General features: G+C 35.6%; 3 protein-coding genes across 3 annotated transcripts; all 3 read left to right on the top strand.

Annotated features, from left to right (window-relative positions):
- Positions 1 to 3,651: 3,651 nt before the first annotated feature.
- On the top strand, positions 3,652 to 7,347 carry LOC147519184 (ferredoxin--NADP reductase, root isozyme, chloroplastic-like). The gene is made up of 5 exons (XM_086590862.1): positions 3,652 to 4,026; positions 4,109 to 4,168; positions 4,650 to 4,976; positions 5,909 to 6,128; positions 6,690 to 7,347. Exons 1-5 carry the CDS (start codon positions 3,997 to 3,999, stop codon positions 7,187 to 7,189), a joined length of 1,137 nt encoding a protein of 378 aa, XP_086446988.1. The 5' UTR covers positions 3,652 to 3,996; the 3' UTR covers positions 7,190 to 7,347.
- Positions 7,348 to 7,694: 347 nt separating this feature from the next.
- Positions 7,695 to 13,385, top strand: LOC147519183 (ADP-ribosylation factor GTPase-activating protein AGD12-like). The gene is made up of 8 exons (XM_086590864.1): positions 7,695 to 8,035; positions 8,160 to 8,244; positions 9,958 to 10,033; positions 11,174 to 11,337; positions 11,585 to 11,714; positions 11,821 to 11,937; positions 12,179 to 12,274; positions 12,930 to 13,385. The coding sequence occupies exons 1-8, from the start codon at positions 7,996 to 7,998 to the stop codon at positions 13,209 to 13,211; spliced, it is 990 nt and encodes a 329-aa protein (XP_086446990.1). The 5' UTR covers positions 7,695 to 7,995; the 3' UTR covers positions 13,212 to 13,385.
- Positions 13,386 to 14,308: 923 nt separating this feature from the next.
- On the top strand, positions 14,309 to 15,812 carry IRX9 (Nucleotide-diphospho-sugar transferases superfamily protein). The gene is made up of 3 exons (XM_086590863.1): positions 14,309 to 15,105; positions 15,193 to 15,427; positions 15,519 to 15,812. The coding sequence occupies exons 1-3, from the start codon at positions 14,435 to 14,437 to the stop codon at positions 15,633 to 15,635; spliced, it is 1,023 nt and encodes a 340-aa protein (XP_086446989.1). The 5' UTR covers positions 14,309 to 14,434; the 3' UTR covers positions 15,636 to 15,812.
- The last annotated feature ends 607 nt before the right edge of the window (positions 15,813 to 16,419 follow it).

The following is a 16,419-nucleotide window of genomic DNA, read 5'->3' as shown; positions in this document are numbered from 1 at the left end:
TTTTTATTAGGGCTCAAATGATAATTATTAAATTTTTTGATTGAATAAAAAAACTAAACAAGGAATTGTTTCTCGGGGTAAAAAATCTAAAGAAATATGTTGATCTCCCATACAGTGGGTTCGGTTAGAAATGTGGTGGGCGTGGGTCTCTTATATATATATATATATATCGGCTTTGACATTTCACTTCTCATTTTTTTGCAGATTAATTAATTAGAAGATATAAAAAGCAAAGTTTATAATTACTAATATAACATATAGATTTTATTTGTAATTGATATAATACTCTTGTAACTTAAGGGTGCCGGTGGTATTATAAAGTATAGTAGTTTGTTGCTACCTAAGAGTATTAGATGTAACTTGCATGTAATATGTAATTGGTAACAATGGTTTTGTCTCCACGGTGAATTTTGAAAAAGAGTTTAGATATAGGTTTTGGGGAAGTGTATGGATCGGAATTAGATTGTTTTTGTTATTATCTTATTTTATTTTTTTTGTATGGGTTTTGTTGTTTTAAAGAGAAAAACACATTAAATTGAATCAAAAGAGGTTTTATGAAGAAAAATGACATGTCGAAGTAGACTTGAAAGACATTTGTTTTTTGTTTTGTTTTTTAAGGATGACACGTTGGGATCGAATGAAAAGAGTTTGTGAGGTTTTTATTGAAGAAATAAACATGTTTGGAGAAAGTTAAAAAAATTTTGTTTTTGTTTTTTGTTTTTGAGAATTTTGGCTCGCCCTTAATGAGTTTTAACTAATGTTACCTTAGTTGGTAAATTATAACAATAACTCTTTCCCTCTTTTATTACATATATCGATCAATTATTTTACATACTCTCTTGATTGTTTTGGAAAATTTTATTGAAACATATTTGGAACCTTCTGTGGGGATCGAACCCACGACCACGTCTCAATATCATTCAACCAAGCGGGGACCATGATTAAACTATACCACAAGTTCTCTACGTACCTTAGAAATTCATGCTTCTCTTGGAAACTTGATAGTGCTAACTTTGGCCAATTTCATGGCTCTGTTGTGACTTTCAAATAGTCGAACACAGTCCAAATGTGAATTCACGTTGGTGTGCTCAATTAGAATTAGGCTACAAACTAGCTCGATTAGGTACCACTATTTTTAGTTGCTTCCCACCATTCGGAAAAGCCCACCCACAAGGCTTTATAATTGTTTCCTCGAGCCAAATGACAGGACTCAGTCGCTGGTGTGCGCTATAACGATTAAGTGGCCTCCTGCAAAGAGTCTCGAGTTATGACTGATAAACCAGAGTAATTAGACCATTAGCCAATGCCTCGAAACCCAGTTATTCGGTAGTCTACCCGATCAATTTCCACTTCTTTCAACCTCTCCCCATTTACACCACTAATAAAACCTACCATTGATCTTCCAACCTTTCCTATATATTAAAATCTTTCTCCTTCATCAGAACTACGTTGAGACTTGATCATAATCTCTATTGTTGGGTACATATGCAACAATACAAACAAAGCTCAGTGTCATTCTCAAAATATAACTCTTTCCCTTTTTTATTATATATATCGATCAATTACTTTACATACTCTCTTAATTGTTTTGGCAAATTGTTGAAACATATTTGGAGCAGTCTGTGGGGATCGAACCCACAACCACGTCTCAACATCATTCAACGGCTTTTTATTTTTGTTAAGTCACAGTACTATGAGGTACACCTCCTTCGTGGGCAGGTCTTATAAGAGCATTCTCAATGCAAGTTATTATTTTTCCCCTATTTCCACCTCCACGTAGGCAATATTTCTCCTATTTTCCACCGTTTTGGTGAAAAGCAAGGTGAAGTGATAAATGTAAAATTGTTATTTCTACTCACGAATAAATGATGAAATTCAAACGGAAGTAAAATTAAAACTAATCGAATACTGTTGTTTATCAAAGTTATTCTACTCTTGAATCTATCGAAATAGAGTAGTAAAAGATTCGTTCCACTCCTAGTTCTTTAGCATTCAAAGTTTTCTATTATTATCAGTCTATCAAAAGTTAGTGAGAGTAATGAGGGGAACTATACTACGATGTGAATTCAATAACATGATACGCTAATTCAAATTACGGAATTTCTAAATTGACTATATGATAAGGAATTAGGGGGGATTGATTCCACATTAACTCGACTTAATCAACTAACAAAGATTCATTGTGATCCAAATTTCAATGCTTTTGCATATCAAAATGGTATTTCTAATCCCTAATTATATATGACAATCTCTACCGATTAATAACTAGCATGTGAAGCAACCAAACCCATTCTCATGGTGAACTAATTATTTTCTAGAATTGAATAGATTATCACGACGATTTCTAAGTTAACAAAGATCAAGCTTCATCAAAGCTTCTTCAACCCCCTCTAATGGAGGTTTAACCTTGATTCATAAAACAATAATTTCTCATGGAATTCAAACAAGACATCATATAAAGGTTTTAACTTTACCAAATTGAACTAAACAATAATTCAATTATAAATTAACAAATAAGAAATGATTAACAACTAAAAATCAAAATTATATCTAAGTACTTAAATAAATCAAAATCAAAATTATGAAGATCTAACTATTTTATTGATCTAATGAATAATGAAACAATGATTCAATTACTAAATTAAAACAAGGTATGAAATTAATTTATGGAATGAAAAACTAGATCTAAAAATATGCTCTAATGGCTACTTTCTACCTCAAACTAAGTATCTTAAGATCTACATTTTCGTGCATGGGTTGAGGAGCCATGTTTTGGGCCGGAAAATCGAGCCCAAAACCCAATCTCTTCAGTCCATAGGGCCCTTTTCAGCTGGATCTGACTTCAGCAGGTTTTTCGTCCACTTCTGCTCCTCTGATTGGGTTAAGGTTTGAACCATTGGAAATCTCTTTCCAAACCGGTCATTTTGACATAAGGTAGGCCCAATTCCGAGATATGAGTCCAAAGATACGGTCTTCGAAAGTTCTGTTGACTTTTATGTGATGTTTCTGCTCGCGTTAACTTTGACTTTTCAGCTTTTGACTGGGCTTTTTCTCCTTGAATATTGGTCTTTAATCACAAAACCCCTTAGCAACCAACCCTTGCTAATTTATCTCGCCAAAATGACACATTTCTGCACATAATTGACTTTAATGTCTGAAATACATAAAAACACATAATAAACATTAACTCTTATTTATTACTCGCATAATTGGTCTAAAAGTATTATTGTTAAGGGGTTAAAACTACAATTTTTGGCTCTTATCATGAAGCTGCCCAATGCAAAAGTGAATATTAATCTCGGACGGGATGTTAGATTCCGTTTAGACATAAAAATCGAAAAAACGCTCGGACGAAATGAAACATCCCGTCTGAAATTAAAAAAAAAAAAAAAAAAAAAAGTCGAAAAATCATGTGAGACGGAATGACGGAATGAAACATTCCTTCCGAAAAAAAAACCCATTTAAAAAAAACACACACACACACACGAGACGGAATCCAACATTCCGTTCGAAGTTCACAACTCAACCACTATCTCGGTTAAAGATTTCACCTTCGTTTTGATTTGGAAAAATAGTCATCTTAGTATTCACCTTTGCATTGGGCAAATATTTTGAATGATTTGGATGTGAATAAAGTCACAAACCCACCATACATTCTTAGGTTTGATAGAGGGCCGAATAAAACTGGCAGGCTTTAAACTTCATTTAGCTTCCCAGTCAAAATTACACGGGCTGGGCTCGAGAGAAACACAAATTCATCATGAGGAGCAGCAAAGGTGGCGAAGAGGTGCAGTCGGTTCTATCCCGCCCTTTGGTAGTCAACAAGGGTCGATAGGGGCATAACACCTGACACCTCTTCTTATTAATATACAAACCCTGGAAGAGTCAAAGAAACAAGGAAGGGGAAAAACTGATAAACAAAAATTCTACTACTGTTTTCAGTCAACCCTCTCTCCTCCTCCTCCTCCTCCTCCTCCCCAATATTTGTTCATTGAAATGGCCCATCTGGCACTAACACAGCTTCAGGTCTGTTCCCGATCTTAACATTCATTCAACTTATTTCCCTGTTAATTATTTTGACTTATTTTTCCACTCCTCTAATTTTCAGTTTGCTTGTGCGTCTGTTCCAACGGGAACTGATGCGTCCCTTAAGAGATCGGGATTTAAGGTATGCCCGCATTTCCTTTTACACGTCTAAATCAATAGTTTGGTAGGCGAATTGCTCCCATCAAAACAGTTGTAGGTTTGATCGTATATATGTTTTGGCCGAATCTGCCCACTTGCCCAGACGCAACATTTTGTTGGATTAATCTTACTGGATACATACTCATAATTTGACAAATTAGAATGAGACTAAGATGTTTGATTATATATTGGAATTATGCTTCAAGATGCCCTCTTTTGTTTTGTCCAATGTATAGAATCCTTACTTGTGCTGTTGGCGATTGATTGGTATTTTATTCTTGGCTGCTTTTTTTTTCTTACCCATTGAGGGTTTTTATCAAATTACGTTTGTTAACAGAGTGAAGTTTTTTTAATTGAATTAACTTATCCTTCTTAAAATAATATTTAGTCAAGGATATATACAACAGTTTCTTATTGCTATGTATAATAGATTCTCATAGCTGTTGTAATATATATTATTGCAGGCACAAAATTTGAGGTTTCAATACGAGTCATGGATCCCATCTTCGAATGTGAAATCCAAGACTGTAAGTTCAAGGAACTCATTGAGAGCATGTATGTCAGTAAGAGAGGCCACAGTGCCTAAAGTTGCAGTTGCACCTTTGGAACTTGAGGATCCTGTAGAACCTCCACTTAATCTGTACAAGCCCAAGGGACCTTACACAGCAACCATTGTATCAGTGGAAAGGATTGTTGGCCCAAAAGCTCCTGGAGAGACTTGCCATATTGTGATAGATCACGGTGGAAATGTTCCTTACTGGGAAGGTCAAAGTTTTGGGGTTATTCCTCCGGTAAGTCAGTCTACATGCCATTCCTACTCTTACAATAAACTTATAAAAGTGAAGCATTCGTCGTTGAAGGTTGCTCTCCTTTGTTAGTTGTATGAATTAGTTATATTTGTGACTCTAGAGTCAAAATTGCTTAAATTTTCAATCAATACAGGATTGCAATTAGGACTTTTACCTTCACAAAAAGTTTGCAATATAGATTTTAACAGTCTAATTAACAGTGTTTATATTGATTAAACCCATATTGAATACTTTTCATTCATGGTATTATAGACCACACTTTTTGATTGAAGTATCAAATACTTTTTTATGAAAGATAACAAAATTTTATCTTAGCAGTATATCTGTATCCCTGAAATTAAACTTCAGCTAATTTCTCTACTCATTATAGCATGCTAGTGTTTTTAAGAGAAAATAACATGATGCTGTTGGTTCTTTTGTTTTTAACAAGATTTAACGAAGTATTTTAGTAAGATGTAGATATAATTATGTTTTTTGGTAATTGGTTTACTTACTTAAGGTTGAAATCCAGCTATAGTTACTTAAGGAACACATACAGATTCATGCATGCCCACTAGGTTGTGATCAAAATCCATTTTGGTAGACAACAGATGCAGTAAGCGCTAAGCAATATCTTTTATATGTTTAGTGATTTCAATAAAATTAAAGAAAATCTGACCCTAAATAGGACTGAAATAATGATTCATGTTTTTTCAGAACTGCAGTTGTTCTTTTATATGTATACTAATGTATTTATTCTAATTGGATGTAGTGGATGTGTTAATTCTGACTGTTATTGTTTTACTCAAACTAGTCTTCTTAGTGGGGTTCCTAAAAGGTTAATCCTAGCCCTGTATACATGAGATTGCATTACTGAGCATAAGTTCCATCTACTAAGGTGTGTTTTCGGTCCTCATTCCTTATTTTTTTACCAGGGTGAAAATCCTAAAAAACCTGGTAATCCTCAAAATGTCCGTCTGTACTCAATTGCATCAACCAGGTATGGGGACTCTTTTGATGGGAAAACAGGCAGTTTATGTGTTCGCCGTGCTGTTTATTATGATCCTGAAACTGGAAAAGAGGATCCATCGAAGAATGGTGTTTGCAGCAATTTCCTCTGCGACTCAAAACCAGGAGACAAAATTAAGCTCACAGGTATGCTCCTGTATTATATTAAATTTGAACTTGGTATATTTGTATTCTGTACAGTATTTTGTTGTGATCATTATGCTTTATCATATCCATATAGTTTATGATGCCTGCGACTAAAAGATAATCGTGGAATCATCTGCCTCACTTATTTCCCCACATTGTTAGTGTGAAGAGAATAAATTAAACTTGCTTGCATCTGCTCAATCATCACGAATTCCTAAAATTTTCATTTCAGTTAATAGTCAGTCATCTTATTTTGTTGATCCCTTTGGGAATTCTCAGGGCTACTCAAATATGACACTGCATTAGGATTTTTATTAAATGACGAACATATTGGGATATCTGTTTCACGTCATATTCAACACTATTAGGTTGCATTGAACACGAAGGACAATTTCTTCGTTAATAGAAGCATGTTGGTCATGATAATCCTTGATTATTACTCCAATATTTTCCACCATGACTCTGAGCTTGTTTGATATCCCTTCCACTCTTACCAATTTGTAGGTGACCTATGATTGTTTATAGCGTCCATTTATTAATTAAGCATGAATGTTTCAACAGGCCCTTCCGGTAAGGTAATGCTTTTGCCGGAGGATGATCCAAATGCCACTCACATTATGATCGCTACTGGGACAGGGGTGGCGCCCTATAGAGGTTATCTCCGTCGCATGTTCATGGAATCTGTCCCGAATTTCAAGTTTGGTGGTCTTGCATGGCTGTTCCTTGGGGTGGCAAACTCTGATAGCCTCCTCTATGACGATGAGTTCAGCAAGTATCTCCAGGACTACCCAGACAACTTCCGGTTCGACCGAGTTCTAAGCAGGGAACAACAGAACAGGAACGGGGGCAAGATGTATGTTCAAGACAAGATTGAAGAGTACAGTGACGAGATCTTCAAGCTATTGGATGGAGGTGCCCACATTTACTTTTGTGGGTTGAAGGGGATGATGCCTGGGATTCAAGATACACTGAAAAGGGTGGCTGAGGAGAGAGGTGAGAGCTGGGAAATTAAGCTCGCACAACTCAAAAAGAATAAGCAATGGCATGTTGAGGTTTACTAATTTAATCGAATTTGAAGTCGTATTGTGACAATATTTCCATTGGTTATTTGAAGTTTTGGGGGTCTCAATTGTAAGCTTCTGTTTGTTAGCTTTAACCTTGACACATCATGCAGTACGGACGTACGGTTAGTAATAATAAAAATGTTATTATTATTCTAGTTTGTTTCTTTCGCTAGCTTTCAGTTATCAATTATCACTTCTTTTGTAATCATTTTGTCGGGAAGATACTTAAAATTTTTATTCGTTGAAAGAATGCTTTAATTATTGACCCAATATACTTGGTAACTTGGGTAGTGATTTAATGACAAACACAGAACAAAAACACTGGTAACATTTCCTTTGGTTTTATAGATTTACTAAACAGAAAGCAAAGTGTTGAGGGGAATTCGTTAGCATTGTGTTAAGTGCCACTCATAGGATGTCTCAAATGTCAAATCACATTACCTAACCAGAAAGTTAATACTTTTGCAGACAACATGAATTGCGTACGTGGACAGTGCGTTCCACATTCCTGGCCATTAACAAACATCCACTTTTAAATGGAGTTGACTTTGAATCGGGTGAGAAAAGTAACTGAATGTGTGAAAAATAATAATAATAAAAAAAAGAGCAGTCACCGTCACGTGAGAGAGCTTGAAATGCGGGTGTGAAAGGAGAGGGAGACAAACAACGAGAGGAGTTTGGATGAAATATAACTTTATTTATTTATGATCTCGGTTTCAAGAAAATTTATGTTTTGATGTTGATGTTGATGTATAATAATAATAGGTAGAGACTGGTTTTGTTGTATCACTTGACAGAAAATAATGAGTAAACAGCGCTTCGACTCTGCAAAATCTTCTTCAGGTAACCGTTATTTTTAAGATTATTTTTTCATGGGGAAGGATATATAGTGAGTAGTAGGTTTGGAAGCATATCTGATTTTCTATTATGTAAGTATTGTTTAATTAAATTAGGGAAATGGATGCAGGTAGTTTAAAGAGATTAAAAGAGTTGTTGTTGCAAAGCGATAATCGTGTTTGTGCGGATTGTGGTGCACCAGATCCTAAGTGGGCGTAAGTCTACCTATAACTGGTTTTGTTTTGTTTTGTTTTGTCTGGAATTTCTTGTATGATGATTGAAGATCTGCTCTGGAATCAAATGACATAATGAGGTGTTTTTCTACACCATTTTGTGTATTTTAACTTGATAAAACTGCGGTCGCTTAAAATTGAGTTGATGCTAAATCAGCATTTGCATTTGAATATATGATGTCTACATTACAAAAGAGAGAATATTTCAGTGTGGAGAAATGCTTATGCAGTTATGCACTCCTTAAATATCCAGATTAACTCTGTTAGGGCTCTTCTCACACTTGTGAACAATCATGGATTTCCTTTAGGTCGAGTTCATATAAATACTGTGTTTGTGGTTTTTTCCATACTGGCTCTGTAGAGGAGAATCTTCTTCCTCCGGTGTTTAGCACAGTAATGAATTTGTTATACATGTCAAGTGTGTAAACTCAAGGACATTTAGAACTTTAGCAATTCTCCCTATGCTTGTTAAAAGATTTTAATAATATGATGCTGGATTTTTTTTCAGATGTTATGCTCATCATTCCATTTTTGTTTGCTCGAGATAGGCCAGTTTTACTATCTCGTTTATGTTGATGATTTTATCATTATAGATAGTGATGCCTTCATCATTCAACTTAAAATGTTTCCAGATCCTCAAAAAACATCTTCATAATTAAAAAATATATATATATATATATATATATATTTTTTTTATATGAAAATTAAGTTGGGATATATTATATATATATATATAAAACCAAAGCTTGATATTTACATTTTTCCCTAAAAGTTTATTCATTGGGATTGGGTGCAATGGCTCCCCATTCCCTCAAAAGTAAAGGGAGTGGCTTGGTTTTGCCCCTTATCTCCATAATACTCTTTATATAAAGAGTAATATTGAGGAATAGAGAGTGTATTTCCCTCAAAAGTTGAAATGGCGTGGTTTGTAAAACTTCAATCTCCACTTGAAGTGGCTGGAATGCATTTTAAATTTCATAATATTTGAAGGAATAGGAATGCATTTTTCAATTTCATACTGCGCCATTTGAAGTGGTGTGGTTTGTAAAATCCCAAACGGCGCCACTTGAAGTGGCATGGAATGCATTTTTCAATTTCATACTGCGCCATTTGAAGTAGTGTGGTTTGTAAAATCCCAAACGGCGCCACTTGAAGTGGCGTGGAATGCATTTTTTTTTTTTTTTTGTTAATTCCGCACCGGTCGAAGTGGCGTAGAATGGTCCGAACCATTGGACACCAAAATTGACTCCCCATCCTCAAAACACTATTTTTTGGTGGAATGGAGATAGAGGGTGAGCACCATTGGACTCAGCCTTAGAGGGAGTACATTCCTCCCTAAAATAATTCTTGAGCTTCTTTACGATGCATTTTTGGAACTCAATTTACCTATTTTCGTTGGGAACCAAAAGCAACAATCAATATAGTCGATAACAAAACGAAAAATTCAATTTTGGTCAATGTAGGAAACAAACTCCTAGGAAATGGAACTGGTAGGAACCAATAAAATGGGCCTGGTTGCCACTACCTTTGGAACCGGACTGAAATTGACCATTTTCACCCTTACTCTTTCCTTGTAAAATTTTAGCGTAAATATGTACTCTATTCTTTCCCTGGTCGATAGAATCCCACTATGTCATACTGCAATCTATTTATTGGAAATGCTTTTAAAATAATTATTCTCTTGATACCTTTCAGGTCAGCAAATATTGGAGTATTTATCTGCTTAAAATGCTGCGGTGTACACAGAAGTCTTGGTACACATATATCAAAGGTTTGCTTGATATTCTTTTCACATAAATTGCATTTTCATTTTTTTAATCAACTATTCTATTTAGAAGCAATGGACGGCTTTGAGCCCGGTACAGCACAGGATGGCGTAACTGAAACAGATACAAACCTGAGCCACCTACTAGTTACTAGGTTATAACAGACTATTGTTTTGACTTTGATCTTTGATAAGACCTATTAGTCTGTTGCTTACTCTTGGATAGTCAGAGCCAAAATGTCAAAATACAGATTTAATGCTGATTCCATGTGCTTCGGTTTTGGTTGATCGATACTTCTGGGTATCTCTCTCTAGTTAGATTGTTTTAATAGCATCAGATTCACTTTGTAAGTTTTTAACACTAAAAGCCTAGATCTCACCATTTATAATTTGTTTGCTCTTCCTTTCTTGCATTCAATATGAAATCTTGGACGTGTAATCTAACAGAGAGGATTATAATTAGTAATCTAATAGAGATGGGTCCTTAGCTTCCATTTTGAGATGGATTTGATGGAAAAAAATAAGCTTGCTTAAAGTATCTTTCTGATTGTATATATAGTGATGTAGAACATTAGTTTGATGATGCCAGTGTCATGGGCATGCGCCCTTAGTCAAGTCCAAGCCCATGGTCGCGTTTTGTGTGTGCAATTAGGAGTCCATTAGTTATTATTTGTCATGTGTTTGTTTTCTATTGGTTTGTTTTGTTGTGAGGGTTAGTATAAATATAAATAAGGGCTTATGGTTAGGGTTTCAGGGAGTTGTTTTAGTTGTGTTTATGTGTGTTATGAATTATTGAGTGATTATCAATAAAGGTGAGATTTTAGGGTTTTACAAAGTGTAGATTCTGATTAAGTTTTGCTTCCGCTACTTCAATCTACATTATATAGTATATTTATTTTTTTAGCACTAAAATCTTCCATAACTTGTTAGTCGTCTTTTATGGTACATTGAATTTTTAAGGGAATTTGGATGACTTGACAAGATTCAGTCCTCGAATGCCAAATTTAGATGCATTTCAAAGAAAAGTATTTGATTGTTCTATTTTTCTTTTCTTTGGCATCTCAAGCCATTTTTTTTTTTTTTTTTACCTGATAGACAATCCCTGATAATACTATGAACAAATTCTTGTTTTTTTGTTACTTTCAGGTTTTGTCCGTGACATTAGATGACTGGTCTGATGATGAAATCGACTCCATGGTTGAAGTTGGCGGAAATTCTTCTGCTAATTCAATTTATGAGGCTTTTGTTCCTGAAGGATTTTTAAAGCCCAGACCAGAGTCGAGTCACGAGGACCGTATGAAATTTATCAGGTGCGACAGATTCGGCTAGGATTAGTGAAGCTGTCTGGGATTGTTTTCTTGTAAAATGTATTGAAGTTCACATTCTTTATGCAACACAAATGCTAAATTGTGCTAACTTAAATGCCATTTGATTGGTCTCATTTTGGATTAGCTATAACTGAACTCTTCAATGGTAGATATATTTAATCATCTTATAAAAATTGAAATTGGTTTCTGGGTTGATACGAGTATCATTGTACTCTTGTATGTACTGTAGGTCTAAATATGAGCTTCAAGAATTCTTGAAACCGAGTTTGCGCATTTCTTCTGCACGGAGCTCTTTACAATCTAATTTTTCTAGAAAAATTCTTGATAGCTTTCGGAGTTCCGATTCATCAAAGAAGATGGTGTGTGCGTCTCTCTCTCTCTCTCTCTCTTTCTCTTTGCGCGCGCGCGCGAGTGTCTTTGTCTCTCTGTTTGTTATATTAATCTTGTATGTTGGATTTTCAACAGGAAGGGATGGTGGAATTCATTGGACTATTGAAGGTCAAAGTGGTCAAAGGAACAAATTTAGCTGTTAGAGATATGCTGTCAAGTGATCCTTATGTTATCCTGACTCTCGGGCAGCAGGTAAGTCGCATAGTCTTTGCTATATATCATATATGTTATCTTCTTGGTAAGCCTCAAGGATGATCTACTTATCCTGATTGTTAAGATTGTACGCTTCACATTGGTAGCATACTGGCATTTCATTCTCATATCATCCTTGTGATCTAGCTATGCCTAAACTATGGAAAGCTGCAGCATTTCATTTCATTTTGTTTTTATTCATTAATTTTTGCTTACTTTTTTATTGTTAATATATTTTTAGAAGGTCCAGACGCAAGTAATTCGTAGCAACTTGAATCCTACCTGGAACGAGGAGCTCATGCTTTCAGTTCCTCAATGCTATGGAGCCCTTAAACTGGTGAGATTGCATGCACCTCATTTAGCAGTTAGCACACATGACTGAAAGTTTAGCAGCTATTGCAGCACTTTGTTCTATATGGTATGAGGTTAAAATCTAACCAATAACTGGATAAATTCTGAAACTGGTAAAAGCTAGAAAAATGTCAATTATTATTCTAATGGAGTTTAATATTAGGGAAGGGTTCTAGGGACTTTTTTAAAAACATGTAAACAAACTCATGGTCGTTAGGGGATTTCTAACTATTAGATTAGGCCAAGATTTTGTAGATATGATCTCCTGTAAAAAATCAAAGGACTTGGAAATTTCATTGACACAGTTTATTTTGAAATATGGTGATGTGTCATATCTATTCTACAGCAAAAGCCATGGCAAATTCGTTCAAGACTAATTTGACACAAATTATTTTAAAATTTTTGTAATAAATAAAAGGTAAAAAATGAAACTTACTTTATTGATGGCGTGGCCAACTTTTCCATGTAACTATTGGACGATTCTGTCCCTATTTTATCATATTTTAACAAAAATATAAATACCTTTTATCTTTTATCTTTGGGTTTACAGTGAGAGTAATAGATTTTATTTTTATTCCCAAGGAATATGACAATATTGATGTGTATTAGTATTTTAAACTGATCTAGACCTTCTGCTACAGCAAGTATATGATCATGACACCTTCTCGGCCGATGACATAATGGGGGAAGCTGAAGTTGATCTACAGCCATTGATCACTGCTGCAGTTGCCTTTGGAGATGCAGGCATGTTTGGAAATATCCAGATTGGGAAGTGGTTGAAATCACATGACAATGCTCTCATCAGAGACAGCATTATTAACATTGTTGATGGGAAGGTGAAACAAGAGATTTCACTCAAGCTTCAAAAAGTTGAATGTGGTGAAGTGGATCTAGAGGTAGAGTGGATGCCTTTAGAACAATAAAGGTTGCCAATATCTCTTCTGTATTTATTATCTAATAAATTTTTTAGGGCCCCTGTTTTTCCTGAAGCTTATACGGTATACTTGTATGTCTTACTGTAGTATTATTATTGTATAACTAAACACACTGCTGTTGGTTGGATGAAGTTGTTGATTGATTACTAGTGTGTTAATATTTATGTTGCGTGTCTTCTCATTTTGTTTATCAAGTTATACGAGTAGTCTGTCAAAACGATCAAGGTTTGTTCCGAAGTTGCGGTATAATGGAAAATTTTATCGTTCTTTTTCATTTTTTGGCAGTGGCACAAAGTCACAAGTTATAACACTTGCGATGTTCTTCTCTATACCAACATCTTGTGTTCATCTTATTTTGCTAATGGAGTTTCTAAGTTAAGCACTCACGCTACTGGTAAGTGAAAACAAAGAAAAGGTCTCAAACCACGTTTTTTCTTCAAGGAGCTTTGCAATTGTTTAGCACGATAATATTTCACATGATTACTTGGTTCTCAAGCGAGGCCACCGAATTCTTTTGATGGGAATAACGCAGTAGCATCATTGGAAGATTACTCAATGCGGGCGTGTGGCCAAGGATCTCAAGCATCTTGGTGAAGTTGCTCAATATGCTCGGACCTGTTGATTCTACTGTAGTTTAATAACTGGGGATTCTAATGGGAGGGTGTGGTGGTGTGGCCTCATTAGAGCCATTTTGGTGGGAGGCAACACTTAATGGCTGTTGAGTTCTCATTCAACAGACCTTCGTGACATGGATACAAAACATCAATCAATCATTGTCTCAACTTTAAGTACTCTTCGTTGACTTGGAGTTGTTAGCAGAAATTTTTAAGAGTAGGCCACTCTTCATCAAATTTTCTTTTTGTGTAATTTATTTACGTATTTTTAGTTGACCAGTTTTAATCTCAACAAACCATTTGGTGAACCCAACCACTCAGAGTTCTCTTTTATTCTCTCTTTACCCTGAAGGGAAGTCTAATTGAAGCAATGACAACAAATGGAAAACATAATGAATTATTTTTCTCACCTAATTATAGTTGTTTTTGCCACCATACATACACACTTACGTTAATTAGCCAATCTCAGTCTAGACTCCACGCCCTCCCGCCTAATCCCAGTTTTTTTATATCAAACTTGTTGCCATACTCTGAAGGTGGTGATTTTAGTGGGAACGCCAAATTTTTTGTCTGTCCTGTACATTTGTATTTCACGTCATGGGTTCTTCGGATAAATCAAAGAAGAGACTGCAGCTATGGAAGAAGGCAGTGCTCCACTTTTTATTATGTTTTGTTATGGGATTTTTAATAGGTTTTGCTCCTAATAAGACTACTTCTGATTTTTTAAGGCGTTTAATGCTAAATAATTCCGTGGACAGTCAAGAGTTTTCCCCTCAACCCTCTGAGGTGTTGCACCAAGAAACGAGTAGGAGTCTAATGGGTGAACCTCCAATGGCAGTACCAACTAGCACTGATGGTAATTCAAATCCAGCATTGTTTGCTATAAATGAAGATGATGATGCAGAACTTATTCCTCGGAAGCAGTTAATTTTCATCACCGCAGTCAAGCCTTTGAGCAATCAACTTCAAGGGGCCTTCTCGAGGAGATTGGCGTACACATTGTCATTAGTACCTCCACCACTTGTATGGATTATTGTGGAATCATATTCGGATTCTTCAGAAACTTCTGACATACTAAGGAAAACTGGAGTTATGTACAGGCATTTGGTTTACAAGGAAAATTTTACAGACTCCAAAGCTGAAATGGATCATCAGAAGAACTTTGCACTGAATCATATTGAGCACCATCGTCTCAATGGTATCCTTCACTTCGGCGATATTTTCAACACTTACGACCTTGACTTCTTCCAGGCGCTCAGAGAAATCGAGTAAGATATTTCTGATCTTAAATAGCACAGTATCTTAAATAGTGTGAGTTAAAAAAAAAAAAAAGTTTAATGAGAATAATGTTTCAGGGTATTCGGGGCATGGCCAATGGCAATGGTGTCAGCGAACAGGAAGAGGGTGGTGGTGGAAGGACCAGTATGTGATTCTTTTCAAGTCATAGGATGGCATATTGTTAGGAATTTGTTTGAAAGTTCAACAAATCTTGGATCCTTGCTTCATACTTCTAGCTTTGCCTTCAATAGTTCTATTCTTTGGGATCCTGAGAGATGGGGCCGTGCTTCTTCTGTTCAATACACCTCTCAAGTTGGTTCAACTTTTTTGTTTTCGTTAATGTACTTCATTATTATGCATAAACAACTCTGTTCTTTTACTTACAACTGTTTCTTTTCCACAGAATTCAATTAAAATTGTTCAAGAAGTGGTAGCCGAAGATGAGACTAAGATCAAGGCTCTCCCCCAAGAAGATTGTTCTAAGATCCTGTTGTGGGAACTTCACATACCAACTCAATAAGCAATTGATTTTTTGTTTATCATCATTAGTTTCTTGATTAGAGGATAAGCAGAGTTATAGCGAAACGAATGCAACAAGATTATTAAAAGAATGGCGTTAGGTATAGGTATAACTGTATCCGCAACATGAAAATGATTCCAAATTTATTATTCTGTAGTTAATTTTTGTTACATATAACCTTCGGAGATTGTCTGGGCAGTGCCCCCCACCTCTTCGCTGTTGGCATTTTTTATCATGCCTAGTCAGTGGAGTCGCCAATATGCAGATAAGGTTATCAGATCATGTGGAGGAGATCGATTAGTATGCTGTTTCCATTGCCACCTAAACTTGATTTCCTTGCCGTCTAGATGGTGTTAAACAAAGACACCAACACGGAAAATGGTAAGAGTAACCCAAGCCTGCCTAAAGCTATGGAATGGGGTATTAACCATCTTATAGTAGAGGACTAGAGGGAACTGAAGGGAGTAGAAATGATACTAGTATAGCAGGGTGGTTGCTCTAGTGGACATTAATGTCCAGTAACTGCGAGCAACCTTTGATTGCCTCTGACCATATCACCGCATATACAAATCATTGGATGAGTTTACTGAACACATTTCATGCTGTCAGTGATAAGTTCCTTCACAAGTAAGACATACAATGGCAATTCACATTTTTGTCTGTGCAAGTGAGACTTTGCTCTCTCTAGGCTTCCAAACCTAAAACATGATTCTACGGAAACCACCAATCTTGGTGTTGATTTGAATCATCGAGAACATAATCACACTGTGGAGCACACTTGGGT

The sequence above is a fragment of the Coptis chinensis genome, chromosome 2 (assembly GCF_015680905.1).
Source record: "Coptis chinensis isolate HL-2020 chromosome 2, ASM1568090v1, whole genome shotgun sequence".
In the NCBI taxonomy this organism is placed as follows: Eukaryota; Viridiplantae; Streptophyta; class Magnoliopsida; order Ranunculales; family Ranunculaceae; genus Coptis; species Coptis chinensis.
The sequence above is the reverse complement of the archived record's forward strand: the minus strand, read 5'-3'. Positions and strand labels throughout refer to the sequence as shown.